This window comes from Megalops cyprinoides, chromosome 1 (assembly GCF_013368585.1).
Source record: "Megalops cyprinoides isolate fMegCyp1 chromosome 1, fMegCyp1.pri, whole genome shotgun sequence".
NCBI classification, from domain to species: domain Eukaryota; kingdom Metazoa; phylum Chordata; class Actinopteri; order Elopiformes; family Megalopidae; genus Megalops; species Megalops cyprinoides.
Window position 1 is genome coordinate 28,045,660 of NC_050583.1, and position 21,037 is coordinate 28,066,696.

Genomic DNA, 21,037 nt, shown 5'->3' on the forward strand with positions numbered 1-21,037 from the left:
AATTTTACCTATCTTGCCACTAACTGTAAAACATGAAACAAGTTTGCCACAAACATGCCTCAAGTTTGACATTAGCAGTAATGAAAATACTGGAATTACAGCCAATTAATGACAAGATAGAAATATTTTAGCCTTGGGAGGAAATGATGTTCTTGTACAAAAGCAAAAATCAATGCTTGATACAGGTTTACAAGATGAATGGTTGGAGGCCCATTTTAAAAAAAAGGCTTTCAAATATTGTTTGGTCTGTACCAGAAGTCAATGACTCATTAAAGGTTAATTTAACTCAATGACACAAAATGCTTGAAAAACTAAAATATACTACAATATACACTTTTGGGTAATTGGTAACATTGGTAATGACTGCAGTCTTCAGTCTACATCCTGCACATTGCCATATGTTTTTATATAGTTTTTTTTTTTTTTTTTGAAATATAGTATACTTGATTTCATTTTTTTTCCACATACATGAGGTGAAATGTTGCATTAGTTACACGGACCACTGAACTTCCAAGAGAGCCTCTATGGAAATCTTCATCCAAATATTTTTCAATATATACCCAAATCTTTATTGTTCTCATTCTTAATCTCATTCTTAATATATCATGGACACTTCTAACTGGTACATTATATTACTAATTCAGTGTTACACATGCATACGTATAAGTAGAAGGTATTTCTGTTGTACATTGGCTGTCAAAAACAAACCAAAACCAGGCTCAGTCAAAGACAGTTGAGGTTGTGTGTGAAGCAATTTTTATTTTTTGTCTGCCATCTTCATTATTATCATTCTGACAGTATTTATTTTCTGAAAACAAGAACAATCTATTATTCACATTGAGCAAGACAAATCTCACTGGCACGAAAGACCAAGAGCAGGCGAATGAAACCTGAGTGAAACCTGAAGGGGTTTCACACAGCTAAAACATGGAATATGTTACAGACAACATTTTCCACAAGGACATTCAACTAGAGCTTTCACTAGCAGTTTATGCACAATAGCATCTTGAAAAGGAGCCCAAGAGCAGATGTTTACGAATCTAGTTTCATTTAAAACATTTCAGTTCACGCAATACTCATCAGGTGCATTTGTAGGACTGTAACTCCATTTACATTATGCAGTTTTCAATAGATTGTGTTTATACGGCACATGACACAAGAAGATAGTCACTGCATGTGCAGTTTACATTCAAGCACTCATTGAAGTTATTAACAGGTCCTGGACAGCACTTAACAATAAAGTACTAGCATTGAAAGAACAAAAGCATTCAGTATATCACCTACATGTCTAAAATACAAACTACCATGTATAAACAGGAGGCATTAATCTTCTTTTTCACCCCTTTCCATTGGATTATGATCTCGATTCGGTTTTCTTTTTTTCCACACTGTCTGTCATTATTTAGTGTGTACCTCCAGTTTTTAAAGAACCATTTTCACACATGTACCGTGTTGCTGGGGGACTCTGAGAGGGAGGGGCTACTCATTCCAGTCCTTCTTGATCTGCAGGTTCCACTCCCAGGACAAGTGGTCAGTTTTGTCATCGTCTGTGAAGTAGGACTTGATGTGATAGCAGCCTCGTACAATCATGCCTTTCGGGGCCTCCTCTATGGGGGTTAGGAACTCGTGCTCCTCTGCACGTGGCCCATAACTTCCCACCATATACACAGACTTGTCCACTGTGGGAAGCAATGAGCTGGTCAGCATATACAGACAACTCATGCATAGTGTAATAAGACTATCAACACACTGGACATCTTGAAACAAACATCTTAGAAACATCGTACCACTTTCATATGTCCTTTTTAAGACCATAGATTTTTATATGCCATCATGTCAGACTTATTCTTACCTCTCAGGCCCTTCCTATATGTCAGATGCACATATTTCAACCCTGATACAATGTCCCTGTTGACCTGTTGTAGCAGATAGGAAAATGAAATTAATTATAGCGACAATTATTAGGTTTGAACTGGACTCATACCACCATAGTCATGTTTCATATTTTGCCACGAGAAACTGCTGCGACACCAAACTGCCACCAGATGTCCTCTTAGTTAGCACTTGGTAATTCTTGCCACACACTGGATCTCTTCAGAAATAGCCTCTGGAACACTATTTCACATAATGGCTATTAAATACACACAGTAATTTAAGTACTGTGACAGTTAATAGGCCTTTAAAAGGACTTTGATTTTCCTTTAACCAGATACTTTCTCTATGTGCTCTCCCAGTCCAGTTAGTTAGGTGTAGGGTAAGAATAAAGAAAATGTTTCAGCTGTGGCTGGAATTCATCCAGAATATTGTTCTGCATCTAGTAATTTTTTACATTAATTCAAATTTTACATAAATTTTACATTAATTCAAACATTGTGGTTCAAGAGCAACAGCCCATTAGACAACATATCTACAATGCCAGCAGAGTTCCAACATAAAATCCCAAAGTTACACTGAAGGTTCAGGGTTTTTTTCAGTACAGTTTTTTTTCAGGAATTGGCTTTGCTTTTTTAAGAGAATATTATCATATTTTGTAACTTGGGAGAGTATGTGTGCATTAAATTGTACACTTTAGAGCAGACTTTTGAATAAGGACCACATTTTGGAAGAAATATGAACATTATTAATTAACATGAGAAGTTGGCTTGTGGCCAGAAAGTCAGTAAACTCAAGACTCAACAGCTGCATATATTTTCCGTGAAGCAAGATGATGCATAATGAGCCAATTTGTTTACAATAAGAAAAAAAACCAACATAATTTTACTAAATTATACACCATTACAGATCAAATGCCTGTAGTGTTCACATTTGCCTGTCTATGACCATCACTTACATAATCCAATTTCCTGATCTGTAACTTGTAATTAACATATGGCATGCACAACCTCCTCTTTGTTTCGCTAAACTTCATGCTTATGCTTATTTGTGCAAACTTGCCAAACTGCTTAGGAATTTTTAATATAACAGCAACAGCCTGACACATCTTGCTCCAGGAAGCAAATACAGAGCAGTGCCTGCAAAGACTTGATCACCAACATGATTATTATTGTAGTTGCTATAAACTTGATTTAGGCATTGTGGAGATAAATGGGTAAGCCAGTAACAGCCAGTATAGAGCATGATGCTCATGCCCTGCACGCACTCACCTTGAAGTGGATCTTCACCCTGTATTCCACCCCCTCTTTCATGGTGAAGTTCTGTTTCTTCAGAGCCTCCAGATCACCTGCAGGACAACAACCACTAACACATCACAGCCACTGTCCAAGTACTGTGCATACTCAATTGGTCATGCACATACCCACACAGCCATTAACTTCAGGAACAAAAAAGCCTTAAGAGGTTGTGATGAGAAAAGGAGATGCATTATTAGGCATTCAAAATTCTACTGTCCAACAACTATGTGATTTATGGTAAAGGGAAAGACAAATTATACTATGTAAACTATTACATTACATTAAAGAATGTGCATGTATCGTGAGCTCCAAAATATAACTATAAAGTATATAAAAAATACATTAACTTTTTATACATATGTTTTTCATTACTTCTGAGTCATCTGGGATCATTGTGAAAGCCTACTTGCCAAGAAGTAGTAAAAAAACGGTAAGTGTTATCTAATCAAATCATGCATTCAGTCTTCCTTAAGTACTTTATAATGGACACACAGAGGACATAAGGGTGGGGAGTCTGCAGCACTAACCACGCAACCACACAGCTGCCAGCCAGAACCAAAGGGAACAGGAAGTAGATAAAGATCTCAGCTAAAGCGTAGGTGAGTAATATGTGTTCTGATTATTTGTTTTGATTCACAGAAGTGACTGGACTATGTACTAAAAAACCTTCAAGAAAATGAACAGATATACTGAGATTAACTATACATTTCATATTTAAATGGTTGTTTCTCACCTTTAATGTAGTGGGTATCCATACTGAGAATATTTTATTTTGTTCTAATAACTAGCAATACAAGCTAATAGTGGTTTTGTAAATTGCTGTAGGCTAACCCTCAAACAGAGTTCAAAATGCACCGATCTACCTTTCCTTCTCTTTATGGAATATAGCAGACTGAATTTTCAAATCAACATGATTCATGCTTTAAAAATATTTTTTATGATTAAAGCCTAGTTTACATCAAGCTGATGACTCCTAATTAATGGAATCTCAGTTTGCCAGTTTATCAAAACCTGTGCATATTTACTGGTTGTCAGGGTGGACATTTTTATTCTGCCTGTGGGTCCTGATGAGTCCTTCCTTTAGGCAACATATTGTAATAAATTTCAGGTTAATAAAAACAAAGCTAAGTCAAATTAATAGATCAGTGGGGCAAATGCTTCACTAAAGCCCTGTTGTGTGTTAGGACAGCTGCCTCAACAGGCTTCCTTTTCATATTACCAGGAAAATGAAACCTGTTAGGCAAGGTCTCAGCATTCCTTTCCTTCTAGTGAGCAGCTTTCAGTTCCAGAATATGACATTTATACGTATAAACTACCCATGCACCCATATATAGAGACTGAAAGCAAGAGGCTCAACCAGTTAGTCTTGAGTAGCAGTGACTTGGCATTTCTCAGTTGTTTGTTCATTCTCAGTTTAGCCGATGTAAACAGAGCTCCTTCCTCTCCTAAGTGCCTGTCTCTTTATGCTATATAAAGCCACACTAAATTATTTTCTAAAATGGCTTGCTCACTGGTTACACAACTAATAAAATGTGATGTATCCACTTCCTCAGGTTCCATCAGCTCATTTGGGAAAAGGACAATGGGCTATTTTTTAGAATTAGTGCAAGTCATCATTATGATGCAATCCCATCCCTCTCTGAAGCAAGAAAAATTAAATGGTAGTTCCAACAACATTCTGGGAAGCATGCTACAAAACCACTTGCACTTGAATGCACTTAAACTTCATGCCTTAAAAGCGAATACAGTCAAGGTTCACAAAATATAAGAACCCTGCCTCAATTGTACATACAAAACAGCACGTTTCCGTGCTGTGCTGAAGACAAACAGCTGTCTGTTCACCTTTTTTGACCAACCAACCTCGGGTATTTTTCCAACATACACATGCACTACAAGATGGCTGACTTTTGACCAGCCTTTAGAATGAAATATACCTTTGAAATGAAATACAGATATGCAGGAACAAGAGAAGAAGCCTGTGAGCTTGAAAAATTGTAATATTTCACTGTCAGGCAGTAGTGGATCTGGGGCTACATTCAGTGTTTTTCGTGTATCGTGGAGCTATTCATCAGAATGATAAATGGACTGGAAATGTAAAGAGCCCAGAAGAACAAGATATAGAAAACATTTCTATCAGTGAAACATTTTAAATATACTGCAAGCCATATTCTTGAACAATATTCCTTAAGGACATTAGCAATAAAAAATTTATATCTATATTTATGTTGAAAAATGAAAACACCTCACTATTTTAATAGGCAAGCATTTTACAGCTTGTCATGAAATTAATGAGCTTGTATATACTGTATTTTATGACCCTAAGTGGGCAAAATCTGTTCTTAATATGGAATTATTCAGACGGATAGATTTTCCCAGCAACTGTGCCATTGCTTAATAATTATGCATGTGAACTGTACTTATAAAAATGCATATACAAATAAAACATATACATATACAAATATTAATGTAAGTGATCTGACAACCATTCCATTGTATACCCCTCATATCACACTACAATTCATTATGAATTGCATTAATCCTGGAGCAATAAAAAGGTCCCAACCAAATGGGCCATACATACATTCATATATATGTATATGTGTCATGACATGTACATGTATATGTGCATATACACCTATGTATATACTAAACTCTATGCCCTGGCAAATGACATAATCACACACCTTCTGAAACTTTCTTCATTTTCCATTTTTTGTTTGGTTCAGTTTCTAATGTTCAATGGATGAAGTGGAAAACTAACTACAGAAACTGCTCTATATCTGAGAGGTCTACCTGAAATATCAAGCTATACCACAAATGCACATTGATACACATTCCAATGCATGTTTAAATATTTCAGAAGGGATAACAGTACTCTTGAGAATATGCACCTGACCCCAATTGCTCTGACAAAAATGCAGTTTTATAAGACAAACTTAAGTTTAATTTTCAACTGAATGAATATAGATATCTTCTAACAAATAAACAATGTTAATGACTGGTGTTTAAGATACATGGCATCCTTTACATTAGTGAACTCTTGAATTTTGATATAATTCAAATTAATCTCAGTGAAATAACTCTTGCTGCCATATGATATGGAGTTCATAGAAAAGGGAACAGAATTTCACAATTTCAATTTTCAAACTATGCTGTGTATTTTCCAGTAAAGGGTAACTTGGTTTCTGTTCACAAGAAACCACAAACCAGCTTGTCTAACTTTGGGAGAGGAAGGTATAGTACTGCAGAGTAGGGTCGGACCTCTTTTAATATTGGAAGTGACAGGAACTGCGGAGATCATTCAATTGCCTAGCAACCAAGGGACCTTTTGCTCTAGCATCACCATTCACAAGGTAGAAGCTGCATTTCATAAGACAGAGGACAAGGCAGGGAAAACACTACACTACTGCTGAGGTACAGTAACATAACTGCTTCGTATCTCCTTTTCTAGATTATGAAGTAGTGAACCACAGGTAAAAATGTACTTTTTTTTAGTCCCTGCCTTTGTATGCTATCATACCATATCATCTGAATTGAAACCAAAGCATTGCTTCATTACATTTCAGAATGGCCTGACATACAGCTTTGATCAGCTTTAGTAGAGTCCACTAAATAATGGGGACATACCCAATATCAAACAAGGAATCTTCCAGATTTATTTAGCATTTAAATTCATAATACATGCAGCCATCAAGTCTCTCATATTTGCTTTGTAAATGTGTGGCGAGACTCTTGCGATTAATAAGCTCTATGGAAGAAACCTCTCCTGAGCCCCGAGTCACTCTGAGAATGGCACTAATATGTCCTGCCTTTCTGTGGTATGACCCCCTATAAATAATGTGCATTTAGGGCCCCGGGGGACAGTGTAACAGAAAAAAAGTACAACCAAAGATATGAGTCAAGATGGCTCTGCCAAATATTGTCTGATTTAAAAAACCCTAGCAAAGAGTGTAGAATATCTTCACCAAAAAGAGTTTCTAGAAAAAAATGCCTTCTGACTCTTAGGTTGGACAGTGTTGAACATAAGAAATGTGAAATTCTTTCAGGTTGTGCTGTGCCTTTTCTTGGATCATTAGAACAAAAACCAAAAAAGTCAACAGGTATTTAGGAGTCCAAGCATGGAACACTTACCTGTAAGATCCATTGTGATGGGTCCAGGAGCCTGATCACACACAAGAGTCAGTCGTGTCACCTGAACATTAGGGACAGAGGGATCTGCAACAAAGCACAGAGTATGACTGCCGAACTGACAGGCTACTGAGGCGCTCTCAGTGCAGGTGTTTTGTACCTTGTATGATTGTACAGTGGATAGACTGGTGAATGCTGTTGCTCTTATAATACAGTATGTCTGTACAATATTGTTCATGAAACAAAGCACTCAGGCTGAATTTAAACAGATGATCAAAGTCCACTACCTACTGAGATTTGAGCCATGTGATCTTCGACAAATAGAAGGAGACCGACTGTAAGTATTGCATTCCCATAACAGCGCAGCCACTATGCCAGTGCTGAGACAGACCATCATTACAAAGTCTCCATTGTTGCTCCATAATTCATGATGAAATGTGTTCATAAGGAATAGGTGAAACATACTGAATATTCATCAATTCATTGAACCCCCTAAAAAGCTACCAATTGTTTGTATTGCATGCACATGCAGTATTCCATAGTGTGAATTACAACAAGACAAAGCTTGCACAACGATGTTTTACATTTGGGATTAATCAATTTGGCTCAATTGGAAACACAGATCTTACCATTTTCAGATAGGCCTTACTATTACATGCTATTAGATGCTGCACTCCGTCTTTATTCCCTATACATCACTTATGTTTGAATAAGAGAAAAAAAGAATGTGAAGGAACTCTTCAAAACGATCCATGCTTCAAATAGGTATCACATCAAAAGAAATTGAAACTGTGCAATGCTCTTCTTAGTGCAATATCTTGCTTACAGTTCAATTATTTTAGAGCAGGCAGAGCATTTGACACCACTGACACTGCACTGTCATGCTATTTTCTCCTTGTATGACTGAGGCTATTGCACCCCTCCCGCTTTGCTGAAGACAGAGGGAAACTGACAGATCAGTTCTCATTATGCAGTTATTAAATAATCAATACCCATGATAACACTAGGGCAAACTGGTATTCAAGTACATATTCATACCTTTAATTCACCCACTATTTGGTTCAAACATAGGGTGAAGTCATTGCCCTGGGTTCATGTAAATAAATCAATGTATATTTGGTTGCTGATTTAAGGGGTGTTGTTGCTAGAACAACCACAACAAAAACAACAACAGTAGTAGTAGCAGCAGCAGCAGTAGTAGTAGTAATAATAATATTAATGTTTTCACCAAAACACCATTATTCAAATACATCAACCAAATACAATGTGATTTATGAACCCTCAAACAAAGGCTGAGACTCTCGCTCAGACAATTTAGTGCACCTGGGTTAATTGGAGAAACATCAAGAAGCACCTGGGTTAATTGCAGAATAACAGTAGTATAGCTGGAAAAATACAGTATCTATCATATTAATCTAAACCCTAGCTACAGGTTGCAGTTGGAAGAAATTACCAGTGTGCATCAGAAGTTATTAGTTTTCATGTCAAATAAAATGAATTCACATATTTTATGGTTTTATTTTACAGTGCTCATTGTAGTGCATTATGTCAATTACATCTTCCCACAAGCTCACTACAGTGCCCGAGGTTTTTGGGGTGTTGTAAATATGCAAAAAAGTTGGTTTCTTGGTCTGAGGTGGAGAAAATTAATCAGATCTATCGTGCTGATAGCAATCAGTCAAATATTTTCCCTGCAATTTACAGTGCTAAAGCATGGCACGAATGTGATGTCTTGTAATTGGTCCTGCTGAATATTGCAGATCTCCAGAGTTAAATATGGCCATAGTAACTTAGAATGGGCTGGCTAAAATCCATTCAACAGACCAATTTAATAGCCTGCACAAAGAGTCAGCACTTTTAACTGTATCCCATAGTTATGTGACACAATGATGAACTGCAGTTCATACAGAAATAGAAATGTATATTCTGTAACTACCCTTGAATTTTTCAAATAACATTTTTATTGTTTTTAATTTATTGTTTTTACTCTTTTACTGTTATTTTATTGTTTTACTGTTCCCTTAAATTTTCAGTGAGGCCCTCAGCTCTGTAGCTGGCTGCTTCATACAACTTCCCTCTGGATAAGGGATTGACCAATCATAAAGCTTCCATCCAGTGACAAAAGAGAGACCTACTGTATCTGCACTTTCAGGACTATCAGTGGATTTTTTCCTGACTCAGTTTTCTATGATGACCTTGGCAAACAGTGAATGTATGGGCTACAGTCTCTGTGCCATAAAACATACTGCAAAGGTGCTGAAACAATCTAGACTTCAGTTCCCACCAGAACCTCTGTAAAAGGCAAAATATTCTGTAGAGCACTGTTTACTGAACACTCCCCAGTACCACATCATCAGATAAGAGCCTGTGCATATTGATTGGCCCACTGTATCCTTTGTGTACTCTAAGCCTACTGACAATGCTCAGGAATTCTTATCAGTGGAGATGAGATACGAGCAAGGAAGCCCAGGAAAGGCATACGGAGAACAGCTTTTGTCAGGATGTCCCAACAGTGGGCATGACAACCCACCAGCCACAACAGGTCCGGACCCCAGCAGAGCTTGCTTGTACTTGTTCAGGCTCTCATCATCCTTGTCCAAGTTCTGAATCTCTTCCAAAGACTTCTGTGCTGGTGGCTGGTAATTCAGATCAGAGTCATCCTCTTCATGCACTTGCTTCTCTGCCTCCTTATCGCCCATGATGTCTACAAAGAAGAGAGGGACAAAATGTCACCTCTGGCTGAATATTATGACATTGAACGCTGTGCCCACACTGATGCCAATACATTTTACTGTAACAAAACCTCTGTGATTCCCAGGATACAAACATGAGTCTGTATTCCTTTCCCATGGACACATGACTTCATGATCTTCAATGGGCCTATTTCTTGCACAGCAGTTCACCTGACATTAAGCAGACAGACCCTGTTCCCTCTGCAAACCATGGGTCCTGGGAACTTCACATTTAAGCAGATTTAGGAGCAGAAATACCCCTTTTCATACTGACAACAGCAAATAAATATTTCCATTGAATTCATTTTTTTATTCATACAATGCACCTGCATATAACCCACAGCCACTAAAATAGGAATGTTTTCATTAAAAAATTGTGTTAAAGCCTGTTAGTTGTAATTACGTCTAAAGACAATTCAGCATCTTCAGATTAGTGTGGACAAAAAGCTGTCCTAATTAGCAAATTCCATTCAGAAGTTGTAAATTGTCATAGCTGTCACATTTTGTCAGGAAAACTGTCAACCTACTATACTCAACCAGAAGCACACATGTTTCCATGAAAGGCTATTTTCCAGAGCCTATAGATTGTTAAAGGGAAGTACTACATTTGTTTTGATAGCACAGCCAGACACAGCCATCTCATTTCATCAATTACTCTAACAGGAGTTCTCCACGAAGAGAGTGTGTCTAATCACACCCAACACTAATCTGAAGGTGCCAATGGACTGTGAGACATTAAACAATGACATCATTCCTTATCTCTGTCTAGACAGGGACATTTTAATGCCCTGTGTCAATGATGGATATCCATGGTTACAGCAATGAGGTGAATGGACATGAGTGCAAGCCACTGTGGTAATCCACTTACATTCTGTTTGCAATGACTTGGTGTTATTTACAACCTTCACCACATGGTGAGACCACACAATCATCATCTAGAAGGACCATGCTTACAGTTCATAATAATACTTCCCTATCGAAAAAGACATCCACTACAATCAAAAAAAGAGCCACACAGAATTAAAAGAGCTTTGATCAATGCTTTCTTACAGCCACAATCTAAAACGTTAAGGACAAAAGACATCCTCTGCCTTTAGGCTGAATAGTACACCCAACCACTGCACTAATACCCTGGGAAAAGATATAATCAAAGATCAGTTATTATGTCTATAGCCCACTATAATTTAAAATCAGTATTTTGATAGCTAGCATGCTAACAAGGCACGGTTTTGCCATAACTGACCAAAGCCACAGGAAAAAATGACCTGATTCTTGACTCTTTAGTCACTGCATTGCTACATATGACTGAATAATTGATAATACAATTACTGATATGACTGATATACTCTTGGTTTCTTGTGTCATGTTCAAGTTTAGCCTAAAATAAACAATGCGATTATTATTTGTTAGTCAGAATTATATAGCACATATAATTAGTTCAGCAACATAACTTTCCCTCGGAAAATAAATATTTACTACTGCAGGAAGAGACTAATATTATATAATGACACAGCTGAATTGTCCTTGACCAACAGCATTTAAACCAAAATTCCACTGCAGGAGCACATTTTTCAAAAGATGGCTGCATTCTAGCATCAAACATGGTGTTGCTTCATACAGGTTGCTTAAAAAACAAAATGTGTACATCTTCTATTTTAGCAACACAAGTAGCTAGCTACTTGCTAATCTGTACGTCTGGTTGCTAGTGTTCAACAGTAGCTAGTATATATGCCAAGGTAACAACTAGGTAGATATATATCTGTACCTATCTATCCAACCATATATCCATATATCTATCTATCTAAGTGTGTCTAAAGTTTTGCTTAGCTACAGTGCTGGTTAGTCTCTTCAACAGTTTCCCATTTATTGAAATGTACAAAATAACATGTACAGCGCAACAGGGAGGTAACTTATCAGACCTGTATACAGTAGCTATTTTATCTTATTACCTATCAGACTAAGGACTCCTGCATTTTGCAGCACACTATGAAGCCATTAGTGACAGAAAAGTTTATTTTATTTCACAGTACAACGTGCAACATCAGTTAAAGACGTTTGTTTTGAAAACAGACAAATCTATCTGGTGGGGCAGGTCTCAAATGTTAGAAACATGTGGCTGCCTTGCAGTATAGAAACCTAAAGGTATGGCTGACTTGCATACTTGCAAGAAACATGGCTGGCTTGCTATCAACCGAGCTATTTGGCTGGGTAGGTATCGTATTGTACAATACCACCACATTTGCCATGTAAGTACCAGTACCACACCCCCTTTCTGTTTAGCTCTTCTTGGACCCTAACCTTAACCATAACCCTCAAGTTATGTTACCATTAAACCAGATTACAAGAAAACGTTACAACAGGATAAAGATAATCTGTATCTATGCAATGGCGTATTTGGTGAGACTCCTGCTAGGTACATGTACATTTCTGGGATTAGCTACAGGTCTGCGCTATTTAAAAAAACAGTATATAGCCATACTGCTATATTAGCTACAGGTCACCATGGCTAATGAAGACAGTGAGTTGTATCCTTTTTTATTTATTGTACAATAAAATAGTTGATAATTAATAAGATGATTGATTTGTTCTATGTCACATGTCATGTTGATACAAAATGATCCATCCTGTGATTTCCTCACAGATCTGCTCATCCTGTGATTTCCTCACAGATCTGCTGAAATGGATAGCTTTATCACCATCTTAAACTGAAAGGTTTATCATGTTGATTGAAACAGAAAGTTTTAGCACTGGGAATGAACCTGAAAGGTTCAGCAATCTTGAGAAGCAGAGAGCCACGTGGGCCTTAGATGACCAACACCTGCTGTCCAAGAGCTCTGTCTCATCTTACCTCAGCTTCAGATCATCTCACAGACCTCACACTTTGGGGATTCCGAGAACCAGGCCAACCTATGATTAACACTCCTGCAATATTCATGGCTCTTCCCCGGCACCAACTGCCCTCAATTCCCCGAGCTTTTCCCATCCCAGTCTTGACATCTCCACTTAACTACAAAGCACAGGCTGAGACGACGCAGAGAAGAACATGTGAATGCACACCTAAGCACCTGTTCCTCTCCCATATTGCATTTTTACATCTCTCTCCTTCCCATGACACAGATTCAGCAGCAGCAGGCACTTTACTGCAACAGAGAAGATGGTGCACAGCAGGGAGCTTCTCACAGACTGTGCCACACTGCTGAACCCGTAACTACAGAAACATGAGTATCTGCAGAATCATAGCCCAGTCAAACAAGATTCAAAGATATGTAATTACAATGCTCTCAAAGACAACATGCACTACCACAGGTGCCAAGAAGGAAGGTCTTGTCACTGATTTGAACGAGGCCAGTATCAGTTGTGTTAACTGCATATTTGTAGAATAGCTATATGTATGAAAACAGTGAGAGAAATTTAATTCTTCATTTGCATGTTACATGACAAACTGACATTATGCTGCAAGAGCTTCAATTTAACAGTGCAGCACCGGAAGAAATACAATAATACAATTTACAGGCATACTATTTAGCTGATTTTACACAACATTTCAAAGCCCATACCTTTAAATATTTAAAAAAATATACAAATCACTATCAGTTACTGATTTATATGGGTTATGGGGTTCTCACCTTTGTAGCAAACTGTTAGCCAAAGCAGCTCAAGAATTTGGCCACCAAACTCGCAAACATCCATGCCTAACATTGTGTTGTTCCTATCCAAACAGTTTCAGCCACTCCAAGAAACGGAGAAGGAAAAAAGAGCACTCCCAAAGGGGAAGAAAAAACTTATGCTGTGATGAAAAATGGTACTTTCCGAGAAGAAACCATATAATTGTTCAAAGGGATCAGTCATACATCACTGTTCATCCCATAAACCTGAAGACAGAGAATCCTGGGTGGTGGTGGCTGCAATGGTGGGGGGGAGAAGAGAGGGAAGCCACAGTAAATGAACTAATGATCTGCTGATAATCCACGCCGGGCAAGCGCTACACGCCAAAGCTGCCGCTGCTGCAGTGAGAGGCAGTAATGTGAAAATTGTATTCCTGTCTGCAGATGCTATTGATTTCCAAGCAAAAGGAGCGAACCCTGTGCCTCAGCCACGCACTGCTTGCAGCTCCATCATTCATTAGCCTGGAAACTGCGATGATCTCATCCCCTTTTTCCTCTCTCCTCTCTCTCCCTCTCGCTCTGATTCTCACTCACTCTCTCTCAGGCAGCAGCAGCATGCTGTAGAATACAAAAAAGGAGCTTCCCTTCTGACTGCAGGTGCATCACGTCATCCCTCCCTCCTTTTGTCAGGGGATCCTCCCTTTGCCAAAGTGTCTGTGATCAGAGGGGCTACCTCTTATTTCCTGCTCAGGCAGAATGCGACTCCTCCCTCTCTGATGAGAGACCCTACAGCCTCTGAATGGTGTACACTGATCCAGGATTAGTTCTGCCTCACAGTTCCACATATTGCCATGAAATTATGTGATATCCTGGATTATTTCAAAAAACTCTAAAACATAATAAAAATATTAATTCTGGTTAAACAGTTCAAATAGCTCAAGTGAATGTGATGTTTTATTGGTGTTTATTTTGTGAACATAGACAGCTAGTCAATGATACCACATCTTTCACGGGTTTTTAGAAAGCTAGCAGTACCATTTGTTACCAAAACAGGATGCGTATTAAAACAATTCATCAGAGAAGAAAGTCTAAGCAACACTACTGAAACGAACACCCTAGCCTTTATAGTAGTCATACTACCTACAAAAAGCTTTTGGTGGGTGGGGGGAGGGGGGGGGGGGGGGGGGGGGGGTGGGGGTGTTGGGGGGGGGGGGGGGGGGGGGGGGGGGGCTGGGGAATATGCTTGGAGTACTGGAAAAGGCCAGTCACTGCAATGTCCACTTTCTGTACCTGCACATTGAGCTGTGTGCACTGGTCATTCAAAGAAGTTCAGGACAAATGCTTCATGGACTTGATGAGAAACTAGCACAACTGAACATTCTGAATGGCAGGAAGTACAACCACTGAGGGCTTCAAATTAATGAATAATAATGTGACAATATCTTTTTACAATAATTTTGTGCTGCTGTGATGTAAATACAGGGTGCCTTTTCTGAATCAAGTGAACATGTATAGCTTAGCTCAGTTTTTCCACTTAAATTGTTCATTCTGAATATTGATAGTAAAACATTGTAATTATGAAGAATGCAGATCTGCAGTAAAATAGATCTCAAAGGGTGAAAAGGATCCCTTATGTTTAACATGTTATGATGGCATCTACGCTAATAATATTAAACACTGTGTATGTTTGTGTAGACCACTGTGTATAATGTAATAGACCATGAACCTCTACCGGCTTCCTATGCTTTTTGGCTCCAAGAGGCTCTTGGACAGATGTGTGATTTATTACAGCTATTATAATGTGGGCACAATATCAATTATGATAAATTCTTTGGTTCTAAATTACGTATGTTTGTGACCATGGCATTAAACGCTATGAGTGACTAATGCATGTCTTTTATGAGCACAATATACTATTTATACATATTTTATATATATACACACACACACATATACACTGATGAGCCAAAACATTATGACCACCTGCCTAATATGCTGTTGGTCCTCCGTTGCGAGGTGGAGCCGCCGTGGATCGGACTTGGCGGTCCAGCACATACCACAGATGCTCAATTGGATTGAGATCTGGAGAATTTGGAGGCCAGGGCAACACCTTGAACACTTCATATGTTCCTCAAGCTATTCCCGCACAATGTGTGCAGTGTGGGAGGGCGCATTATCCTGCTGAAAGAGGCCACTGCCATCAGGGAATACCATGAAGGGGTGTACCTGGTCTGCAACGATGTTTAGGTAGGTGGCACGTGTCAAATTGACATCCACATGAATGGCCGGACCCAGGGCTTCCCAGCAGAACATTGCCCAGAGCATCACATTCCCTCCACCGGCTTGTCGTCTTCCCACAGTGCATCCTGGTGCCATCAGTTCCCCAGGTAAATGGCGCACATGTACATGGCCATCCACATGATCTAAAAGAAAACAGGACTCGTCGGACCAGGCGACCTTCTTCCACTGCTCCGAGGTCCAGTTATGATGCTTGCGTGCCCATTGTAGGCGCATTCGACGGTGGACAGGGGTCATCATGGGCACTCTGACCGGTCTGTGGCTACGCAGGCCCCTACGCAGCAGGGTGTGATGCACTGTGTGTTGTGACACATTCCTACCATAGTGGTTAAGGAGCAGGACTCGTAACCGAAAGGTTGCCAGTTCAATCCCCGCTGGGACACTGCTGCTGTACCCTTGGGCAAGGTACTTAACCCACAATTGCCTCAGTAAATATCTGGCTGTATAAATGGATAACATTGTAATGAACTGTAACCTATGTAAGTCGCTTTGGATAAAAGCGTCTGCCAAATGAATAAATGTAAATGTAAATAACCATCATTAAAAATTTCTGTGACTTGTGCCACAGTAGACCTTCTGTGGGTTCGGACCAGACGGGATAGCTTCATTGCCCTTGCGCATTGATGAGCCTTGGGTGTCCAACACCCTGTCTCCAGTTTGTGGTTTGTCCCTCCTCGGACCACTGTCGGTAGGTACTCACCACTGCTGACCGGGAGCACCCCACAAGCCTTGCCGTTTCAGAGATGCTCTGACCCAGTCGTCTGGCCATAACAATTTGGCCCTTGTCAAAGTCGCTCAGGTCTTTACTCCTGCCCATTTCTCCTGCATCCAACACGTTGACTACGAGAACTGATTGTTCGCTTACCATCTTACCTACCCAGATCTTGACATGTGCCCTTGTTTGGAGATGATCAACATTTCTACACAGCGCCATTACCCCTCCCTTTTATCTCATCACAGATTTTTCCATTAACAAATACTATGGCTGGAGAAGGTGATACAGCATAGTGGAAGAGTTCTGTAAAACGGCTGGGCCAGATTAATAATAGATTTTAAAGTCTTAAATGTCTGTCTGAGTTATTCTGTTGAATATTTGTGAAGGGCACACTCCAGTATTTCCATATTAAATTTATGTTTCAACATAAAAATGTTTAAAAAAAAAATACAAAATACAAAATGTGATGAACTGGGAAGCAACTTCAATTGGGAAGATTCATCCCCAACTTCTCTTTAAGAATATTCATTAGGTTCCGGCTTCCATTTAAGTAACAACTCTGGAAAGTGAGACAATTATGGGCAGGATGATTGCAATGAGGTTGCAGATACCAATGTCTTGGGTTATACGAAGTGGCTGATGTGTTTGAATTCAGAAATCAGTTTTGATGCAGGGTGAGATCACCGGGATTGAGCTTCACATCTCTTCCCTCAGTATAATAAATATGGGAGGGTAAGACTTGATAAACCCCAAAATGGCTGAAACCATGATCTGCTTTCCTGGACTGCAGGATCTGAACTGGATCTCTTTTGGTTTGTAGCACATGGCAACTCCACCCGCTGTGAGATTTCTTTCCAACTTTCCTACCAGGGCTATACAAAGGAAGGAAAAGTGTCTGGTTGCAGCATGTGACTGTAGGTTCTCTCTTAAGATCATACAACAGGCGTTAAGCCATTGGCTGTTGCATGAATGACTTGGGTTATTGTTGTCATTGTGTTTCAAACCAAATGAAGATCACTGACTCCAGCCTTAACCTTAATCTTAAATGGATTTTGTTTTGCCCTCTCCACATGATCTTGTGGTTTGAACACTGAGATAACTGGCTAATGACAAGAAAACTGAGCATGCAACAGCCTGTAGTGTGAAGATCTAAAACATGAGATTAATATTTGTCTTAATATCTCGTACCTGCATGCAGACATTCATGAAAGGGGGAACTTCTGGAAGACCTTGAGAGGGAGGTGCATGTTTCAACACATCTGTTCAGTGAAGCTTCCACAAAATGAAACACTTAACGGAGAGGGATCAATAAAATTAAAGAGTGTTTCTGGCTTACCTATGCCATGATCAAAGGTGCTGCTGAGATGCCAAATTCCTTCTTACAGCAACATTTCTACAGCCCCCTTTTTCATATACTCCAGAAATGTCCATCTTGCTCATATGCATCCATATATTTCATTTTTGGATTAACAATAGGACAATTAAAATCTATTGGCAGTTTGAACACCAAACACCACAAAATCTAATCTAAGCATGGGAATTTTAAACTAAATTGGTTTACTGAATACATTTTGTAGCTCAGATGATTTCCTTGAAATGGTTAAATGTATAACTATGTCATATATAAGACCCCAAGTAAAATTATCATACAGCCTTGTAGTCTTGTACAGCCATACGATCCCTATTTTATGCTTATATATTATAATAGGTATCATAAATTATACATTGTTCATAGAGCATTTTGGAATCAATGTCATAGAAACCCAGCAAAAACTCAAGGTCAGTCACAACTGTGTGTTACAGAGTGCACTTCTGCCTGTGTAGAAACTATTTGGGAAAGCTGTATTGTGCAGGAGGCAATTTAGTAAATTTTATACAGTCAGGTAATCTCTCTGTAGAGTGGAGAAGCTCATCCATCTACCCAAAATAATTCAATACTGAAATGTCATATTTCTATTTTCTTTTAATGAAGACATGCACCAGTTACTTTCATGTGCTTCCATGTTTTCATCTGAACAAAAAAATGCCTCTCTCCCTCTATGCCTGGGGCCGCAATGCTGGATGACACGCTGGCATTTAAATACAGACACAAGCACATACTCAGGTTTCTCATGTTCATCAAAGTAAAGGTTAATAAATTCAACCCTCAGATTGGAATGCTGAATAAAAATGAATTTAAAAATAAAAATGTCAAATGAACTTGCTTCTGTGACATCTCAAAAGTAAGTAAGTAATCCATACTACATCAGTGTGAAAGGAATGGCTTGCAAAAAACGGTCAAGCATCTGCACAACTATTGTGTGATGGTCAAGCATCTACACAACTATTTTGATGATATTGCATGGCGGATGCTTTCGTGTGCATATTTGTGTGCATATTTCGCATACAACATATAACACATAACTTCTGAATAATTAATTGGCAAATTGACATCATTACAGCACAACTGCCCTCCTCTGGTTACTGTCATCACTATGATTTCTGTTTTAAAAAAAAAACAAAACAGTATTTCAGTCTGCAGAGTTTCCATATTGCTTCTGTATTAAATGTCTATTTTTCCCCAAACAGCTTATTTATCAGGGAAACAAAAAATAAATATGTGAAATTATAATGCAAAAAGGCAAAAGTTATTCGAGTACACTGACCTACACAACCATCCATGTTTCCTGTAACTTGAGCTTTCTTTTGTCCCAGATAATGTTTCACCAAATGAAGGAAGTAAATGGAAATACACATTGCCACGCTTAACAATTATTAGTTCCTCACTTTAAGGTGGTGAACGACCTGATTCAAAAATACAGATAACCGTAAACATAAAGGCGATTATATAGCATTCTGACTCGTGCTTATCAATCGTCATCAAAGAACTGAATCTGAGGCAAGATAAACTTTCTATAAGATCATCTCCAGACAAGGACGCAAAATGTAAGATACACATGCATCAGAGCGCACCGCCGCGTCCCAACTCTTTATAATGGAAACATTGCTTTATGTGCAAAAGTGGATTAGATAGAAATATTGAAGGTTGTTTGTTGTAACGAAACAGAGTATAATGAGGATATAGCAGTTAAAGGTATGCAGTCAAACTCATTATACACTACAACTGCAAAGGGAACAAGAAAATAAACTCGTCTCCATGCGTCCAAAACATCTACATCTCGTTTTCGGTCTCTCAACTTGATAATTATCATTATAACGTTTGTGTTAACGCTGTATTAATCATTTCGTTTTGAGTTAAACTCGTTAAAGTTATCCAAAAAAGTTAACGCTCCTGCCTGGACCTGTTTTACTTCGCGCTTTTTCTGTTTCATTCATGCATGCTTTTATATCATGACTTCTGAATCGCAAAAACTTTTTTTTTTTTAATTTTGTTACTTAAGTCAGTCAATCACATGTTGAGATCTCTTGCAAACACTGTACATCACACAAATGATTATTCAAGGGAATCCTACCTCTCAGCTTGCAAGCACAATCTGTATCCAAAGCTCTTAATCAACGCAGCAAACAACGACATAAATTTCAGGAACTAGAGAAAGCCAATCAGAAACACAGAGATGCAGGTCTAGTCAAGTGCCATTTCCACACCATATGTAAATGCACCATTTTGTAAATGCAAAATTCTCGCTACATTGGAAGTCATTTTATCGATATCACCATTGGATTTTGGATTGTTGTTTTTCTTGCCTGAGATATGCGGTGACCGATCTACTTTTTTTTTTTTTTTGGTTCAATGTATTGACTAGAATGATGTAAAAGTTCAAATGATAAATACCCTACACGTGTTTGGCATTTGTCATAAGTTTCTGTGAGTTGTATTGTTCAGAAAACATAATATGATAATTTTATTCGGAACATATTTTTGTTGATAAACTGACGGATGGCGTTATTTTTATTTATGTATTTTCAACTATTCAGATTTAATTAGAAATCATTTCCTACATTCAGAGCTACTGAAATGGTGCCAAATTCACTTCCGGGTACTTTTAAGTAGCGTTTTGCAGTTTGAAATTAGTCAGACACGATTGCATGACAAAAGCTTTATGATTTAAGTTTGTTTATCATGCTGCCACCTAGTGGAACTTAGTGGAGCAAGAGAAGGGTGTAACCTGCCAACATGTGATAAAATACTAAAACGCTGTCGAATACTTTAGATGTAAAATATTCAAATACTGTCTTTCCATAATTTGTGGCATTACTGATCAGTGGGAGATCAGTGTTAGTTATTATTGATGCAGCGAATGTTCTCTAATTTGTTAGTCGCTCTGGGTGATCGTGTCTGCAAAATGACTAATGTAAATTTAGTTTGCAAAAAGTGTTACTTTTTGTCTTTGCTAAAAGTAATTCTTGAAAGTGATAAACAAAGTGCTTGATACTTACACCATAAATAAA

General features: G+C 38.5%; 1 protein-coding gene across 4 annotated transcripts; it reads right to left on the reverse strand.

Annotated features, from left to right (window-relative positions):
- Positions 1-751: 751 nt before the first annotated feature.
- LOC118792737 (rho GDP-dissociation inhibitor 2-like) lies at positions 752-20,317 on the reverse strand. 4 transcript variants are annotated; one of them, XM_036550667.1, is made up of 7 exons: positions 20,303-20,317; positions 20,101-20,174; positions 9,829-10,002; positions 7,302-7,385; positions 3,144-3,220; positions 1,853-1,916; positions 752-1,679 (listed from the first exon to the last, which is right to left on the reverse strand). In XM_036550667.1, exons 3-7 carry the CDS (start codon positions 9,995-9,997, stop codon positions 1,480-1,482), a joined length of 594 nt encoding a protein of 197 aa, XP_036406560.1. In that variant the 5' UTR covers positions 9,998-10,002; positions 20,101-20,174; positions 20,303-20,317; the 3' UTR covers positions 752-1,479. The 4 variants fall into 4 exon arrangements, with proteins under 4 accessions (XP_036406560.1, XP_036406551.1, XP_036406569.1 ...); XM_036550658.1 differs by lacking the exon at positions 20,303-20,317 and having other exon boundaries at positions 20,101-20,210; XM_036550676.1 differs by lacking the exons at positions 20,101-20,174; positions 20,303-20,317 and adding an exon at positions 15,862-15,879.
- Positions 20,318-21,037: the final 720 nt, after the last annotated feature.